General features: G+C 43.0%; 1 protein-coding gene across 4 annotated transcripts in view; it reads left to right on the forward strand.

The window, feature by feature from the left end:
• Positions 1–14901, forward strand: part of ELOVL6 (ELOVL fatty acid elongase 6) — a 69990-nt gene extending 55089 nt beyond the window's left edge. For all 4 annotated transcript variants that reach the window (XM_085222900.1, XM_085222899.1, XM_085222901.1 and 1 more), the window contains 2 exons: positions 6098–6249; positions 8987–14901. In XM_085222900.1, the coding sequence (XP_085079026.1) occupies positions 6098–6249; positions 8987–9411 (577 nt within the window). In that variant the 3' untranslated portion in view covers positions 9412–14901. The remainder of the gene's footprint in view (positions 1–6097; positions 6250–8986) is intronic.
• Positions 14902–18312: the final 3411 nt, after the last annotated feature.

Raw genomic sequence — 18312 nt, forward strand, 5'->3', positions numbered from 1 at the left:
TTGACCATTTAGGATGTAGGATGCCAGATCCTTTTCTAGACTGCTTTTTTGTGAGATTAGAGTACATGTCTTATTGCACTGACTGAGCTACTTGAGATCTAGATAAGATCCATCAATTCCATGTAGGCCACTGAATGACAGCCAGTTATTTCCCGTGTTTTATCTGTAGTTAATGATCAGTTTCTTAGTTTATGGTTGCTCACTCTGCTGCAAGGGTACCATGATTTTGCAATCACAGATAGATAAGCCTAAAGCAACCTTACAGTTTACACCGTATACATTCCTGGATTCATCCAATGAAGTTTAAGGGCAATTAGTCAGGAAATGTATTTCTCTTTCAGCCCAAGCTTTTTTACGTAGGAAGCTGGTATTTCATGGCAGGTCTTGCCAGTCCCCTCCCTGCAGGGGAATGAATGTCATCTCTGCATACTCTTGAAAGATTATTGTTATGTTTTTAATTCTTCCTCAGCCTTGAAACTGTCTGTCATGTCTACCCCTAAGGGTTTGGGAACAATAGGCTTCAAATGGGTGCCCAGGCACCTATAAAAACCAGTGGGCTCAACCCCAGCCATAATATCCTTTCCTCATTTTGCACCATCCAAGTAACTGCTTTAACCTGGGCATTCCCTTTGATTTCAACTCAGCTATAAGCCATTATCCTCACTGCAGCCAGATCCCAGCAGAACTGAAAGAAATGCAATTTCATATTTTGCTTTACAGATTGAAGGTGGGCTGCCGTAAACCTCCTGTTGTAACTACTAAAATTTTGTATGAGATCTTCTCCTTGCTAACACAAAAGCTTGTTGTCAGTTGGGACACTTCTCCTGCAGGGCCTGCGGCCACCAGAGAGTGTAAACACAGATAGGGCAAGGGGGAATGGCTTTAAACTAAAAAAAAAGAGATTTAGGTTAGGTGTTAGGAAGAAATTATTTACTCAGAAGGTGGTGAAGCCCTGGCAGTGCTGCCCAGAGAACCTGCAGATGCCCTATCCCTGGAGGCATTCAAGACCAGCTTGCATGGTGCTCTGGGCAGCCTGACATCGTGGGGCAAACCAGCTTATGGCAGGGGGCTCAGAACTGTGTGATCTTTAAGGTCCTTAACAACTGACGCCATTCTATGATTCTATGATTGATTTTAGGTTTGGAGGAAGCAAACAGCTCCGTAAAATTACCTTCTTTCCCACTGGTTAGTAGTATCATCACCCCATCCATAGCAAGGTAGCAAGTACATTGTTATCTGACTGCTTTGCCTGTCCATACTGATCTTAGTTTACGACCTTTTATTTCAGGAGTTTGAGTTTCTTGGCCATGTCAGATTCAAGGGTAGCCATCCAGTGGGGGGCTAAGAGCTTTTCTAATGAAGGTGGCTTCAGCTGCATTTCTGTTCAAGAAACTTAATTCAGACAGCTACTTTTCATACTGATGCTTTCCCAGTATGTTTTCCCAGTGTCTGCTTATATTTTATGTGTTTCCAGGCTACCCCACACTGCCAGCCCAAGGGGTGTCCACACACCCTGTGCTCGTGCCACGCGCCACCCACTCCACAGCCTCTCGCTCCTGCATCAGGATAGCAGGTGTCATGAAGTAGGGCACAGAAAGGCCATTTGATTTTGTTAAGAGACCAAGCAGAAAGGAGAAAGGAAACTTAATCTGACTAGGAGAACACTTGCTGAACAGGCCTGAAAGCTGAATGCAGCCTGATTTATCACAAAGGAGGTTTAGAAAGCGCTGCATTCTTTGGTGGGGCTGACCTTTGAACATCTCTTTCTAACTCAGTGTCCTTCCTTTGTAAACATTTTGCATGCTAAAATGAAAAAAAGCTGCCTCCTTTTTTCTCACCGTTGTGGTGTGACAAGGAAGGACTGCAAAACCGTGTGGATGCTAGAGTTGGCGAGGAATATCTGCTCTCCGGGGCCCTGATTATCCTCAATTTGGGTGTCCCAGGACCACACTTGGAGGAATTGCATTTGCAGAGATTCTGTGACTTGCCTCCTGGGCAGATGGGACAGAATTAATGAGCCAGGCTGTGGGGCTCTGGGTGCTAGAGGAGCCTGGCCGTATGCCTGTGCTGAGCAGTCCCTAGGAAGTCCCTATGGTAATTCTCTAGTACTGGGCAGCACAGCATGGTCTTGCTGCCCATGGGCTCCCTGCTGCTCCCTGCTGGTGCCACACCTGCACAGATTACAGCGCACAGGGACATGCTTTAGAAAATAAAAACACTTTGCTTCTGACACCTTTAGCTAATGTATTTTACACTCATTCTGGTCACTGTCTCTGCAGAGATCCGTCCAATGGGCATGGGGCGTTGGATCAGCTTGTTTGTTTTTTTTAGGGCACTAATCCAGTGCAAAGGATTTCCTCTCTGTGGATCTCACAGTGCTTTCAGGATATGCTGCTGCATTGTGTGCTGAACTATGTGCTGAAAAGTTGGGGTGTGGGCTTGTTTCTAGATAAGAAGACATGGTCAGGATGAGTAATGTCTGAGTAGGACAGTACAAAATGCAATAATGCCATTGCTGTGGGATAAATGTAAGCCTGGATTTCTTTAGCTTTTTTAATGTATATTTTTAATGCACCAGCCATGTTCCCTGCTCAGTCCTACAGTGTTGCTCCTGGGCTAGGATGTGCTCTGAGCAGTGCCACTTGTAGGGATGTAGCTGCAACGGGAGGAGCTGGGCCTGCCACAGTGACAGCTGAGGTCAAATAGGGGTCTCAACTGCCTGCTGCCCTCTCTGGCTTTTGGAAACCATGTTTCTGACAGCATGGTGGAGGAAACATGGAGCAGTGAGCAGCCTTTGGCTATTGATTGTTTTTGTCTTCTGTCACATCAGGGAATTCCTGGCTCTCAGTTTTCTTTCAAAAATGCTGCCCTGACCCATGCATGTGATGGTTTTTGAGGCCTACATTTGAAAGCAAGTTTATGAGGGAAAAGTTTTAGGTTTTATTTTACTCATGGATGCGTTTTGCTCATGTTATAGCCAGCAAAATATCAGCTGGGCATTTGTTAGCCTAGCAGAGCAGCCACTGCCTGGAGGGAGGAGAATGTAGGACATTTTGAGTCTGAATAGATGAGAAAGCTGCATTAGCTTGTGCAGTTTGTTTCTGATCAGTCTCTCTTGTTGCAAAAGGGTATAATTGTACAGTAATTCACTGCTACCTTATTTCTGAAATCCCTGTGGATGATTCGCGCTAGACAGACTGCTTTGGTAAGCAGTTCACTTCAATACCTCACAAAAGCTACAGCACAGAGTAGGGCAAGGGCAAAATGAAACAGAAGTGATTTACTGAGCAAGCAGTGTCATCACTTTGCTGCACATCATGTCTTTGCAAGATAGAAATGTGTTGGTTGATCTTACCTCACGGAGCAAACAAGATTAAGTGACAGAAACACAACAAGCTCGCCGGATCCAAGGCGTATTTGCAGGCATACACTAGATCTTTTTCTGTCTCCTGTAGTAAGTGCCTCTTGGCAAGTGTTTTGGCACAAATAGCTACCTACCCATGGCATGTATTAAGATCAGCCAGATCAGTTACTTCCAGTTTACCTCTTCGTTATTTATAAAGCCTTCCTTTGTGAATTATACTAAAATCTAGTTTGTTCTTCGCTGATACTGATTTCAGGTGTCTGACACACCACCTTTAGCCATTGTCACTTCTTCTGGAGTCATGAACCTCTCTTTAGGGAAGCTACTGTACCATGAAATTACTCCTGCTGCAATTAAGAATGAGTGTGTGTGTGCCCATGTACACCCATTCCAAGGAGAGCTCTGCAATTGTTGCTTAACAGAAAGACAGAAGGAGTCACATGCATGCCATCATGCCATCACTAGGACAGCAAAGTGTGACTGTGCCATCCCCACAAGGCAAATACTCTTCTGCTCTCTTATCAGTCTAGATTAAGTCCATGGGCATCCATTCTGAGTCACCTGCAGTTAAATCAATGTCTGCCTGTTGCTTGAGACACTGCTCCTCCTATTTGAGTATGTGCTTGTGAGTTCTTGGCTTTAAAACTTCAATAATATATGATATTTTAGAAAAGCAGTACAATTTCTTTACAAACAAAGATCCATAGTTGCAGCTGTTTGATTTCTTAATTCAAGACTTCCTCCTTTTTTTTCCATTTTAATGTCAGCTCTGAAGTATTTGCGAATGGGAGAAGTGGGTAACTGGTTGCGTATTGTTAACTCTTCTGCCCGATCTTCCTCCACCTGATTTTGCCACCACCCGAAAAACAGGAGGCAAGCAGCAGCTTGCCCTGGCCAAGTTGAGGAGTTCAGTGCCTCAGGAAGTGATTTGATTACATTGCTGTGAAGATCTCCTGTCGTCTTGAGAACAAGAAATGCAGCTCCTGGGAAAACAGCATATGTGTAACACTGGAGGGAAGGCATGGAACAAGTTGCACCCAGTTTCAAAACTCCTTCAGCAGGCTTGGGCACTCTCTGCCAGGTGGAAGGGACTGATGCCAGAAAGACGTGAGAAAAACGTGCACAGACAGCACTTCTGGGAGGGAAAATCCTGTGGAGGAACCACATCTCAGGCTGCGGGGACACCTGAAGTGTTGCACTTTCCCTTCTTTGTGAAGGGATGGATAAGTCCAAAATCTGTATGTGAGGGACTACCACTGCTATCTTGCCTATTGGTGGAAATATATTCAAAACTTTGGGTGGCTCTGTTGGGAAGCCTAGGCTTACCTAAATACCTTCTGTAAACCTGTACCACAGCAAGATGAGTTTTTTGTTTGCATGCAGAACAGGAGGACTTGTCTGGCAGTAGAACCCATGAACAAATACCACCATTCAAATAGCAGCTAATATTAGTAGCTTCTATGGAGAACAGAGCAGTGTTGACCATTGTCTGAATTTTCTGACAGCACAGTCAAACCTCACGCAACAAAATGGAAAAGTGCAGGAGCATAACTTGCAGTGGGCTAGGGTGGGCAAAGGGCAGAGCTGCTGCTAACAGCAGGCAAGTTGGACTGGCTGCATTAATGCTGTAGATTTGGAAATCTAAGTACTTCATACAAATAATATAAAAATGTTTATCAAGAGCTTGGCAGGCTTACTTGAACCATCCAGTCTGACCAAGCAAGACAGGTAGAACAGGGCCACAGAGAAGCTAGAGGGGAGATAAGGTATATCTGAATACAAGCATAGGGATGTGTGATATGAAGATGTACTCAACCCTACAAGAATTTGGGCCTTTCTTTGCTCCAGTTTTCTGAAAGGTGCTTGTTTCACTCCGTATTTGTCGTGGCTTTTGAAGGCCCACTAAGCGACAGTATTAAACAATGGGTGGGTTCTAGTGAGGCAATTACTTCTGCAAAGTGCCTCACTGCTGAGACAGAATCTCCTTCCATCAGCTGGATGTCTTCTGTTATCTGAACTTATCTCCTCTATAATTGCACTAATTAGTATGATTCAAATTTCATGATGTTTCTCATTTACAGAACACTGTTACCTTGCACCTTGCTGACGACATGAGGGTGAATCTGTGCTGTTTACGACAATTCAACCAGTCAGTTCTTCTGTTAGCAATGATCTGTTAAGAGATGAAGTCAGCATGTGCACCAAACCACCAGCCCTGACTACAACATCCCACTGTAATCTGTGCACCCTGCCTGTTTTCTTCACTGCTCAGAACTCCCATGGATGTAACATGTGCAGGGAGAGACGAGAAAACTCAGGAAATCAGAAGAGAGAGTTGTTCCTGGTTGTATTGATGGCAGCTCTTTATTAACTCATGTTTTGTAATATTCTAGCCACCAGCATCAAAACTCTGCATGTTTTTCTCAGTGGAATTAGGGTCTCCAACTGTTCCTGGAAACAGAAGGCTCCTTCCTGTAGTAATGAAATAAAAACCACTGATGTTACCTTTCCAGACTTTCATCAGGGAATACTACTGCAGTCCACTTTGCAAATATGAGTTCAGAATACCTTCCTAGAAGCCAGAAGAGTTATCCAACTTTAAGGCTGTCTCAAGCTCATTTTTTTTCAGAACATCTATGGCTTTTTTTTTTTTTCTCATGATGAATTGAAGTGACCACATATAGGTGCCGAGTATCTACTCAACTTTGTTCATTTTCTCTTTTTGTTTTAAAGTATATTCGGTGCTGTTCGAACTGCTCCTTACATGCTGTACATTTTGATGACCAAAGGCCTGAAGCAGTCAGTGTGTGACCAGAGTTTTTACATTGGACCTGTCAGCAAATTCTGGGCATATGCATTTGTGCTAAGCAAAGCACCTGAACTAGGTGAGTACTCTGTCTTCCTTTTTCTCTCCAAAGCAGAACGAAGAGAGCATTCTCTCTAAATGCCATCAAGTTCAGTGCTGTTCTTTCTCCTCTGCCTCTCTGCCAGTCTTTATGAAAAGCAGCTGGGCCTTTGTCATTGTTTCAAAACTGCTTTTTTTGCAATTAATTTGGCAGAGCGTAAAGCCCTTAGATTGGTTGTCCTAGTCATACTGGACAATCTCATTTATTTATATACACCTCAGGCTGTCCAGACGGAGGTCTCCAAAGTATGCCTCGTTTAGACACATCTTCAAAGCTGAAATTACAGCTCAGCTTTCTGAGCTTTTTCCTAGCCTTTGTCAGCACACCTGTGATGACGCTGGTTTCAGGTAACAGAACAGGTAGGTCCAAGTCCTCAACTAAGTTCCAGTGTATTTAAAGGACCGGAGTCTGCCTCATCACCAACCTGTCCATTAATTTATGTAGCCTATCTGCCAGCCATAGATTTTAGCTGTCTAACAACAGCTGGACATCAGCCAGGGATTCACAGTTGTGAGGCATCCTGTAAGTGGCAAAAGGTTTACCTGTTCCTCTTTAGAGCTCCTGCTGTTAGACACTGTCTTCATCTGCAAGTGGCCACTACTCAAGGGTATTTGGCATCCTGACACAGTAAGAGTTGTAGTTAGAATGAAAACCAGGAAAAGCTAATAAGAAATCTCCATCAGAAAATATCAGTTAGAGTTGTAGTTCCAGAGATGTTTTTTTTTCAAGTCTACAACAATTTGCCAGGAACACACTGCCACCCTTCCAATATCTAAGCTTGCCATCAAGCACTTTTCATGTGCTTTGTATTTTTGTGTTTGTTACCCCATGTCTTCCAGCAGCAGGAGATACAAGTCCGGTGTTGCTCATAGCTGGGGTCTCATGCTTTGCAAGTTCACGCAGTAGATCTGTAGGTTCAGCCCCAAGGGACCAGTATACTTTATGAACATGATACAGATGTTGAGAAAATGTCACATCCCTTCTTCTCCCCATGAAACTTTTGTAAGGACAAAGGGTGATTCCCTTGATATTCCCTTCAGCACTACTAGGGCTGGCCAATCACTTCTGAAGTAGTTAGTGATTGCAGACCAATCTGAGTAGCATCATTGGCAGCCACCCACCCTGTGGATATTGGTGCGAGGCTGGGCTAGAGCCGTTGTGTTGGCAAGAAGCTACCTCCATTCTGCAGCATTCATCCTTAAATATATGTGTGGGCATACAATTATGAACAGTAATGTGCTTCTTCTGAATGCTGAAAGCTATCTTTAGGTAGAAGCCAGTTTCCCACAACATCCCTGGCTTTTTAAATCCCAAATCCAGTGTGATGCGGCTTTTTATAAATGGCTGTCTCTCCAGTGATTTATTTGTAATGATACTTACGATATGCATGCCAAAGCCAACTTAACATCCCATCTGTGTGTGTTCTGATCCCACAGCTTATTAGTGTAAGAGAGGATTGTTTTAACAGGAAGAAGACAGTGATTCAGCAGCCCTCCAGCTTTCCTTTAGGAGGATGCCTTTGCCAAACCTCAAAGGGCTGCAGAATTCAGTGTTCAGGTGTGCAGCAAAATAAGTCTTTACCTTTCAGCAGAGAATTTGATTCAGCAAATTACAGGATAGCAATTCATCAGCATAAACACTGGGAGGGACAGGCACCAATTATTTTGCTGTGTCAGAATCTTTTGGTTTCCTGCTGCTTAAATTACTGCAAAACCACTGAAATCTCATTTGGTTAAAACTGGAGGACGTCAGCTCGAACTACGCATCAACAATAAATCGGTCATATGATTACTTATTGAAATGTGAGTCAACATCTTGTAGCTAATGAGATAAACAGAAGTATTATGGCTTACTGGAGACCTAGAGCAGATGGTGCAGTTTCAGTTCCAGCCCTCACTGATACTCTTATTTGGATTTTCAGGGATATATATGTAGAAATAAGGCCCTGATTCAAATCTCAAAGTACCTGTTTGGAAACACTGTCTATAACAATAGCACATAAGTAGCATACATATATATTCATTATATCTAATTATGTATAGGTTAGATCTAATTGGGATGCTCAGAGCAACCACGAGAAGCAGAAGAAAGAAAAAGACAGGAATGAGGAATAAAATTTGCTTTTCTAAAACAGTAACATGAATTTGCAGAGAGAATATTCATTTCAACATAAACCAAATTTCTTTCTAAAACCTTTTTTTTTTTTTTCTGGCAATTACAGACCTTCAGTAACGTACACAATAGCTTTTTGCATAATAACATTTAATTAGAGCCAGTTGCAGGTAGACATTCAAACCACTGTGCTGCTTCCTCTGTAGATTTTCTGCTCTCTGGTTTTCTCTTGTAGTCACAGTGCACGATGGACAGCCTGACAGTCGGAGGTGATGCATGTATGTCCACCTGCCTCACTTTAGGCTTTCACATATTATGTTTACAGCAAAGACCTATGGAGTATTCAAACAGGGGATTTCCAGTCAACAAAAAGGGGATTCTTGGGTTTTCCAAAAAGCACCAAGAGATGAGACCCAAGCTGGCGCTCGGATCTGACAAGCTCTGACTTCAGTTGCTGAGGTGCTATTTCATGCTACAAAAGCATATACTCTAGCAAGAGCAATGGGAAGAGAGCATTGCAGAATTCAGTAACTGTGTTTGATGTGTTTCTCATTTCCTCCCCTCCCTTTTTTTTTTTTCTTTCTGTTTTTTCTTTTTGTTACAGGAGATACAATATTCATTATTCTTAGAAAACAGAAGCTCATCTTCTTACACTGGTACCATCACATTACTGTGTTACTTTATTCTTGGTATTCCTACAAGGACATGGTGGCTGGCGGTGGCTGGTTTATGACCATGAACTATGGAGTGCACGCTGTTATGTACTCTTACTATGCCTTGCGGGCTGCTGGCTTCAGAGTCTCACGCAAGTTTGCCATGTTCATCACCTTGTCGCAGATCACCCAGATGTTGGTCGGCTGTGTAATCAACTACCTGGTCTTCTCCTGGATGCAGCATGGCCAGTGCCATTCCCATGTGCAAAATATCATCTGGTCCTCTCTCATGTACCTCAGCTACTTTGTGCTCTTCTGCCATTTTTTCTTTGAGGCCTATATCGGCAAAACCACAAAAGCAAAGAAGGTTGACTAGTGGTGAGAATGAGACAGAAGCCATAGCTCAGGGTCATCAAGAAAAACAAAATTACAAGAAAAGAAAATGGCACAAGGAAACACATATATGTATGGTGCAGCTAAAACTTGGCAGCTTAGGGAAAGTTAGCTTGGTTTAACCCAGTAAGTTTATGATCCTATCATGGTGAGGACTCACTGCAATCTACTCTAACTCAAAGGACTGCTGATGAAAGCCTCCTTCCTTCTTGTACCTGCCTGCTCCAGAAAAGAAAGAAGAAAAGGAGAAACAGAAAAAAAAGAAGAAAAGAGAAGAAAAGCAGAAAGAAAAGAAGAAAGTGAGAAGAAAAGAAAAGGGGAAAAAATAGAGCTGAAATTATACATTAAATTAACTGTGTTTCCCTGGGATGGAAAAGAATTTTATTGTGAAAAAAAGTTTCTAAATTCTTTCTAATAGTTTTTCAGCATTAAACTTGAACAAAACATTTACATTAATGGTAGGATTGTGAAATTAAAATCTTTTCTGTAAAAGATTTAGCCAAAATGAAACCCAAGAGGATGTCACGTACACCTATGTGGAAAGCGGTTGAATTTCATTGTGGTCATGAATGGCGGGGAGAAGAGATTGAGTGCTCTGCTCTGTCCTGTGCCAAGGGAGTAGGGCTGGGAGGCAGGCACCTCTCTAGGGTGCAGGAAGGAGCAGGACTTGTACAAGAGCCTAATGTGAAAAGAAGCGCTGTTGCAATACATATCTCAGCAAGTGCATTTTCCAGGTGCGCTTTTCAGCTAACGGCAAGGAGTTTCTGCAGCAGGATAAGACATAGAGGGTTAAATCAACCGATATATGCTAAATTACCAGGGGCTAATAGCAGATGAATGTTCAGGAAGGAGAGGGAGGCAACTCCTGAAACATGATTTTTAAGAATCATCCATCAATCTCAAATTAACCCATAGCAACACGGAATGGAATGAGGGGAAATGAGAAGCCACTCTAGCCAGCGAGCAGCAAGCAACGCCTCTTCCCATTGATTCCCAAACCGTGCGTCGGGTGAACCCGGGAGGCGAGGAGACGGGAAGAGGTGCAGGACCGGGCAGCGCTGGGTGGCTCTGTGCCTCTGCACTCACCTGCCAGGCTGGATGAAGATGTGCCAAGAGCCCTCCTCTGGTCACATGGAGATACTACTGCAAAACATGCCTGGAATAAGATTTTCTTGAGATTGGTATAGGAAATTAGTCTGAGCGGAGTGATTTTGCTGCAACAGCTTAGCTCTAATGTCCAGAGAGAATTGTTCTTCATTAAACATGTATCTCTCTCTCTGCAGAGTCGGTACTGTAACATCAGACTGACCACTAAAGAAGACACTCTTCTTCTCCGCAGTCGGCTACAGAAATAAGAGAAATGTATTTCACTCTGAACCTTAGAGAGCTAGTTGATAACAGCCATATTCTCTCAAAGATGAATAGATTGCATTATCTGTGATATTCCAGTCCTTACAAAGCCAAATAAAATGTGTAAAAGTTCCTAGTATTTCAAAGACGCAAGTATGTAAACTTGATGTTAAATGTGTTATTGTAGTACTCTAAATTGTATCAGTTAGGTAGCTTAACTAAACAATTAGAAGAACTAGATCAACAAAATAGGGACTGCTGTTCTGCATAGAATACACACACCTATAACTACACCCATATACACGTTCTGTGAATTGTCAGCAAGAAAAAAGCCCAGCGGCAGAGAATCACATTTCCTGGCTAACGCAAAAGATTGTCATTATCTTTCTTGTTTTAATTTGAGATTGTACAGTGCAAAGAGTTTGTTTGTTTTTTTTTTTTTAATTCTGATTTTTAGCTTTAATTGTGCTGTCATTCATGAAACAGAGCTGCTTTAGTATCTTGTTAAAAGATGACAAGGGCTTTTGGTGTCTCATTATATTCAAAAGAAAAACAAATAAAGTTACATTCCATGTTATGTGAATGGTCTTAAAAATCAAAAAGCCTCTGTAGGCCGAAATCATAATTATAACAAGCAGAAAAGATGTTTACATTTGTGTTATTTAAGTTATTGATGTGCTGACATTATTTTATGGTACACAACAAACAGCAAAATGTGATATCCAGTAATGAAGCTATGATATTCATTAATAGGACTACTGTGTACATGGAAACAATAGGCAAAACCAATTAGATGTGTAAATCATTTTGTTTTACAGCCTGGGAGTAGATAACTGTAATGCTGAGTAAGCCTTTATCCTCACGCTTAATTTTGCCCTGGCTAAGAACCAGGTTTTGAAGACTGAGTGACCAGGAAAACCCAAATTTCAAGTTACCTACACCCTAGATGGGAACTGGTGGCCCCATCATGCCACGCAAGGAGCTGCATGCAACCCCTGGTAGCTGGAGGATTGCAGGTAGAGGCTTAAAAGCCCAAGAAGCTTTACAAGTAGGAAGTGATACTGCAGCTAGCGGAAGACCTGTGGCCCAAGTTTTACACAGACAGAAAACAGGATGGGTTGCTAACGAGTGTGCAAACAACCCACTGTGTTTTGTGCACTGTGTTCCTTAATTGCATGAGGGGGGAGGGCAGGGGAAGCATTCTGTGTGTGCAAGATGGAAATGATGGTAATGCTGACACTGATTTGAACAGAGCAGGCGTTTTACTCCCGTTCCTGAAAGCCCTCACAGGTGCTGTTTTCTCCCAGTCTGCCCACATCCCTGTGAGCTCTCAGGTTAGATCTGGAGATGTCCCCAGCCATCCCAATGGCCAGGTACCTCCTAAGCTGTCTGGTCAGCAGCTCCAGACCAGGGGCTGGCCTATAGGCGTCCTCCAGATGCAGTACAAGTGTACCCCAGATGTGCGGGGAAACCTGTGGGGAGGGGGAGTCCAGTGGGAGGATAAGTTTGCTGGCAAGTATGTGTGTAGGGAAGGAACAGCAAGATCAGACACGTAAGGAATAAATGAGGATACATCTGCCATCAGAAGTTGGAACTGGCATGTCACAGAGGCATTTCTACATGCCAGTTCCAACTGGCCGTGGGGCTTCTCTGAGATTTTACACTGGAGGCAAGTGTAATTAAAGAAGTTGAGGATATGACCAAAGTCAACATATACTGTTTTTCCTTTTTGATTGTTTTTTTCCCTCCTCTAAAAAGCGCATTCTTGATATTTAGACATCACTTTTAACCTATGTACTTGAACAGCGAGGCAGTCATCTCTAATGACACGTCTAATATTCCAGCTGTTTCAACCCAAACACAGCTAACTGGGTCCTACTTATTTCCCCTAGTTTAAACCTTGGGGCCACACTTGCACACTATTCTGTCACTACCAGAACCCTTTTTTTTTTTTGGCAATAACTTTAAGTAAAGCTGCAGTTCTGCCATATTTACACATGCTTTGGGGGACTGCAGCTTGCATAGTGCACTAAAAATTATGGGACTGTGACAGTAACCACAATGCTGTCAGGAGATTCACTGCTGAAGTCAGGCAAGTTACACTGATGATAAGGTCAGTCTGCCAGGGCTGAAGGTCTGTACTTCATGTCTGACACATTCATCCAGTGTACTGAAATAAAAACAGTAGGGTTGTGCATGTTTACCTGTAAGCAGCTGTGAGCAGGATTTGATAGGGAAACACCAAGAAGTTGGGTAATTGCAAAGTTCCTTCAAGCTGTGTCTGAGAGGAGAAGGAAAGTCCTCATGCTGACAAGCCTCCTGTAAGTCAGTCATAAATGGTGTGCATCTCAGCTCACTGATAACACATAAGTGGCTGCTTCCCAAAGACATATTTCACCACAATTTCAGAGGAAATGAATAAAAGCATTGTCTTACCATAAGGGCTTAAGCATGGAAAGGAATCACTCGAAGAGGTCCAGCTGAACAGCAGGGATAAACAAAGCCTGTTTTGTAGGGGAGCATGAACTGCAGGTGAGGTGGCAGTGGAGACCAGTCGGTGCCTGGGTAGGAAGGAAGCTTTGAGGACAGGGCTGAGCCTCTTGCTGGACTGACTCGTGCACAGTGGCCTGCTTGCCTTGAGGCTGTGCAGGGCCCAGGGTGTGCCACGATGGAAAATAGGCTGCAGCCAAAGGCCTCCTGCGGTCTGCTGGTCTGTGCTTTAACAGCCAGCCAACTGCTGGGGCTGTCGTTTTTCTCTCCTAAAAAGAAAAATGTAGGAGAATGGATTAACTGAGAGCAATGACACCTAGGGGATCAATATCACGTTTTCAGGTAACAGTCAGTGTAAGGCGCCAATTACTGTGGCCATGACACAGCAGCCTTTGTAAGCACGTGCCATAATGTCTCCAGTATTTGCATTCTGTCTCTGTACTTCAGAACTAGAAACAGAGCTACTGATCACAAGTCATAAATGCAGAACCAATTTTAAGTAACAAAAGTGTCTTTGATTGAGGAAGAAAGCTCAGCACAGTGTAGACTGTGCCACATAAGCTCAGCACGTGGCTGAATACCTGCAGAAAATGAGATTGCTAGTGAGGTGCCCGGAGATGTCCACCAGCTTTGCTTCAGTCTATTGCAGTGTGGTTGGTTCAGAGAGAAGTGACACAAACCGCCCAGGCCCTGATGTTAGTCCTCAGTTCTATTTCCAAAAGCCTTCTAAAAGAGAAGAAATACAGCTCAGCACTGTCAGTGTGTTTCTACTCTTTTATTTCAATACATTTTCATGGAATCCCACAGAATGGCAGAGGTTGGAAGGGACCTCTGAGACCATTAAGTCCAACCCCCCTGATAAAGCAGGTAAAATATAGCAGAGGATGGTTGCCCATCCCATTTATTTTACTAAAAACAAGCTAAAAGATGAGTCCCTGATTCTGCTATTACAAACACTCCATTGTGGTCAGTGTACATGGGCACAGAAACCATTTGCTTACAGGGGCAAGGACAGGATCAGTGCCTTGTTACAGACTTATTTTATAGCAGAGCGACAACCACACACAGGGTAGAATTAATTCGATTTCTTAAACACGAATAAGGTGAGATCTGCACAAGAGCCCTACACTGAAGGGAGACCAGGGACCTCTCAGTGCATCATAAAGCTCGATAAAATGCTGCATGAAGTGGGGTCAGAGGGTATTTCCCAATGGGTATGAAATGATATTCCCCTGAAATAGTGACCTTCCTGAGAAGTCTCATGTCTGTCCGGCCCTGGACAGCTTCAGACAGGGCTGTCTGCTGAAGAAACACAGCTCTGATTCACTTATCTGCTTTCTCTAAAGAGCCACTACATGCTTTAGGCTTTGAGGAGCCCTAAAGCTCAAGCTAGATTTCTATTCAGAAAACAAACAAACAAACAAACAAAAAAAAAGAAAAGAAAAGAAAAGAAAAAAAACAAGGAAAATAATACGTGTACAATAGCTACGAGAGAATAGTATGAGAAATGTCTTTATTTTACCATTTTCAAATGGCTATTTCACTACATAAAATGAAGTTTTTTATTTTATTTTATTTTTTTTTGGTATATTGATATTCCAAATAAAATTTTAACTTTTGGTTCAAAATAAAATGCATCTCTGTGTTTTATTTATCTGTACTGCCCAATCAGTTCCCTGTAGTGCCATCAAGTCCAACTGTTGAGAAAGAAAAACAACTCTCTGTCCAGTAGGCTACAGCCTGAACTGCTCTGCCTTTTGCTTCCCAGCAAATCTCTGCCATGTTCCTATTTCCACATGCCACACAGAAGCACTATGTGTATTCTTTCTGTGTGCACATATGCATCTGTATGACTCCAGTGCAGCGCAATTGATGCTCGCATGTTCTCTTTATTCACATTTGCCCTTTCGCTGTCTTGATCTCTGCATCTCTGGGGTGAAACAAAACCTGAACCCTCACGTGCCCCTTTTATTCCCTGATCATCATGGTTTTGGAATGAGCCATATAGAATAATTTATTTCTTGTTTATCTGTTGATAAAAGCTTTACATGTCACAAATAAAGGATTATGGAGGGGAGATCGGTATTATTTTTCTTCCAGAATTTTACTAAAATTACCATGATTGGTGCTAGGATTGGTCAGGCCCATATTTGGGCTGGCTGGGGAGACATACAGTGGCATTTACAGCCCACCGGTGGCACAGGAACTGCCAAGGGCACTGAAAGCCTTTTCCCCACGCGTTCATCAGGCAGACAGTGGAACCCAGCCAACAATGGCTTTGCTGTTCACCTCTTTGGCTTTCGACATGGCTTTATCTACATAAGATAAATGGTGCTCATGTTGGCTGATGGAAATTCAGGGCATGTCTGCAAGATACCTAAGGCCTCAGCTTTTGAGGAGAGCACTGTTTACTCAGGAACACTTTTGTGCAAGCAAGGCCAGGTTTAAGGAGATAAAAGCATTACAGGCCTGCTATCTCTTAAAGTAATGAACATAACACCGTGTCGTTTCTGACTATAGCCTGTAGCTACTCCTGCTCACTGAGATTCAGGCTGGAAGAATGTAACATATTGAACCTCAGGTAAACATCCCCTCACATCTGGTAGTTGGCACAATATAAGTACGGGACTGGGAACACAGGCAAGTGTTGAAGAGGTGGAGATGCTCTGGTCTAGCACAGGATGGGTGCGAGGAATCCTCATTCTGCAGGTCCCTAGTCCTGTGACCGCACCCCAGAGGGTGGCAAGGGTGACCCAGGGGGCCTGGAGAAGGCTTTGGAAAATGGAGTGGCCACAAGGTACCACCTCAGGAATGTTATTGGTTGGATTTCTGCTCCTGGGCTCACCCCACACAGTCTATACCAGATGTGCCCTGAGGGTAGTACAGATGGTCAGATTGTTAACAGGGCTTATTTAAAATGAAAAGTAAGGGTATGCCAATGGAGCTGACTTATCACAAACATCTACTTAGTCTGGATGACTGGGTGGTCAAAACACAACTACGAACAACTATGAAGACACCAGGTTAAGCTCTTGCTTCTGGCTGAGCGCCTTAGTGCACTCCCACCATGCCCTCCACTAAAGCAGCAAGCCTTGTCAGGGCACAAACTATGTAGGGAAGTAGCAAAATCTGTGCAAGCTACACGTTTTAGAATATGACTGTACTGGCAAAACAAATGTCAGGATAGATGCTCCTACATATGTCATATATATATATATATGTCTCTATATGGACACCTCTGAGCTGATATGTTCTCTGCATGATCTTGGAATGATAGAATCATGAAAGTTGTAGAAGACCACTAAGATAATCTAGTCCAACCATCCACCTACTAGCTATACTGCCCATTAACCGTGTTCATAAGTACATCTCCACGTTTCTTGAACACCCCCAGGCATGGTGACTCCACCACCTCCCTGGGCAGCCTGTTCCAATGCATCAACACTCTTTCAGAGAAGAAGTTTGTTCTAATATCCAACCTGAACCTCCCCTGGCTCAACTTAAAACCATTGCCTCTCATTCTGTCACTGTTACCTGGAGAAGATCTTGGGCTTGTTTGAATTAAATGAGGCAAAACCTGTTCTTTCAAGCAGAAGAAGAAGAATTAAAATGGAATGTGGTGGTGTGCCAGGATCATTGCATACAGCAGACAGTTTTGGTGGACTGTATGGATTTGCATGCAGAGGCTGGGAACGCCTACCTTGCTCAAAGAGTGCAGGTCAGAGAGAAATCCCTTGCAGACAGATGCCAATTGCTGACAGGTAAGAAGGCTCCCGTCCTTTCCATAGCACAGCAGGGCTAAAGAGCCTGAGGGTCTTATTCTGGAAATAAAAGCACCAAATTGGTGAAAAAATTAAATGACTACAGGTGCAAAAAAGAAAAAAAAAATAAGAGTTGCTGGTAGCAGAACACTGAAGATAAAAAACAGGCGATCTCTGTTACCCAGATACCTTCTCATAAGCCTGCCATTTTGTAACTGTGGATACAGCAAACCTGACCAAAAGTCTCCATCACAACTTGGAGAAACAGCATGCGCTAAAGTGCCTCATGGAATGTTTGGCTTTTGTCAGGGTCCTGATCCAGGGAGGTACTTCTGGAATGCAAACTCCAAACCTCCCATGGCAAGATCTCCTTGACAAAATAAATTGTGACATTCTGAGGGGAAAGCTGTGAGGGCTTTCTTAGGGCTGGTTTTTGGAGGTGGGGATGTTAGTTAGAGAGGCTTTCTGTCTTTTGGAGGAGAGAACTTCAAATGTACATGGCTTGAGAAAACTTGACATGTACGAGAGTCATGTAGGCATCTCCTTCACTCTTAATTGCTTGGAGAGGGGTCTTCCTCTCCTTCTCATCCCTTTCCTCTCTCCTCCTTCTCTCTCCACTTTCTTTCCTTTTTCACTTTCCCATACCCTCTGTGTAGGATAGTGACAGACTGCTACTCCAGGAGTTAACTTTATTTCTTGAATTCTGAAGAGATCAAGAAAAGACATCAAAATTCATGTGTGATTCTATATAAAAACACCAATATTTTAATTGCCCAGGTCTCTTGAGTGAATACTTGCTGTACAAAATTTTTGGGGTTACTTTCCTAAAAGGTTGCAACTGAGTTTTAAAATCAGGAGGTTTTTAAAGAAACAGTGAAGTAGAATTTAGAATTATCATCCACGGTCTGCAAGTATCTTAGGCAGACATTGAATCTGTGCTGCAGGCAAAGCTGTGAAATAGCAACCGAAGTGTAAAGTTTATAGACCCCATTTTTGCTAAGGATCCTACTTTCAAACTGTACCTTGTGAACATTCTCTCCCAGTGGGAAAAAATCGCTGTAGTAGAAAAACTGAGACTGGTGGCTAGCTGTCTACAGCACCAAAGGTGCTTTCCAGACATGAATGATTTGGTTCTATGCAGGTATCACTCTTCTTTTGTTTTAAATGGACAAATGAAGCAATAATGACAATTTAAAAGAAAATGTCCAGATTATTGCTATAAGTAAATTGTTCCTCAGCCCTACTGATAAGCTCAGTGCCACAGGATGGCACTCTGCAGTTTG

This window comes from Meleagris gallopavo, chromosome 4 (assembly GCF_905368555.1).
Source record: "Meleagris gallopavo chromosome 4, MGAL_WU_HG_1.1, whole genome shotgun sequence".
NCBI classification, from domain to species: Eukaryota; Metazoa; Chordata; class Aves; order Galliformes; family Phasianidae; genus Meleagris; species Meleagris gallopavo.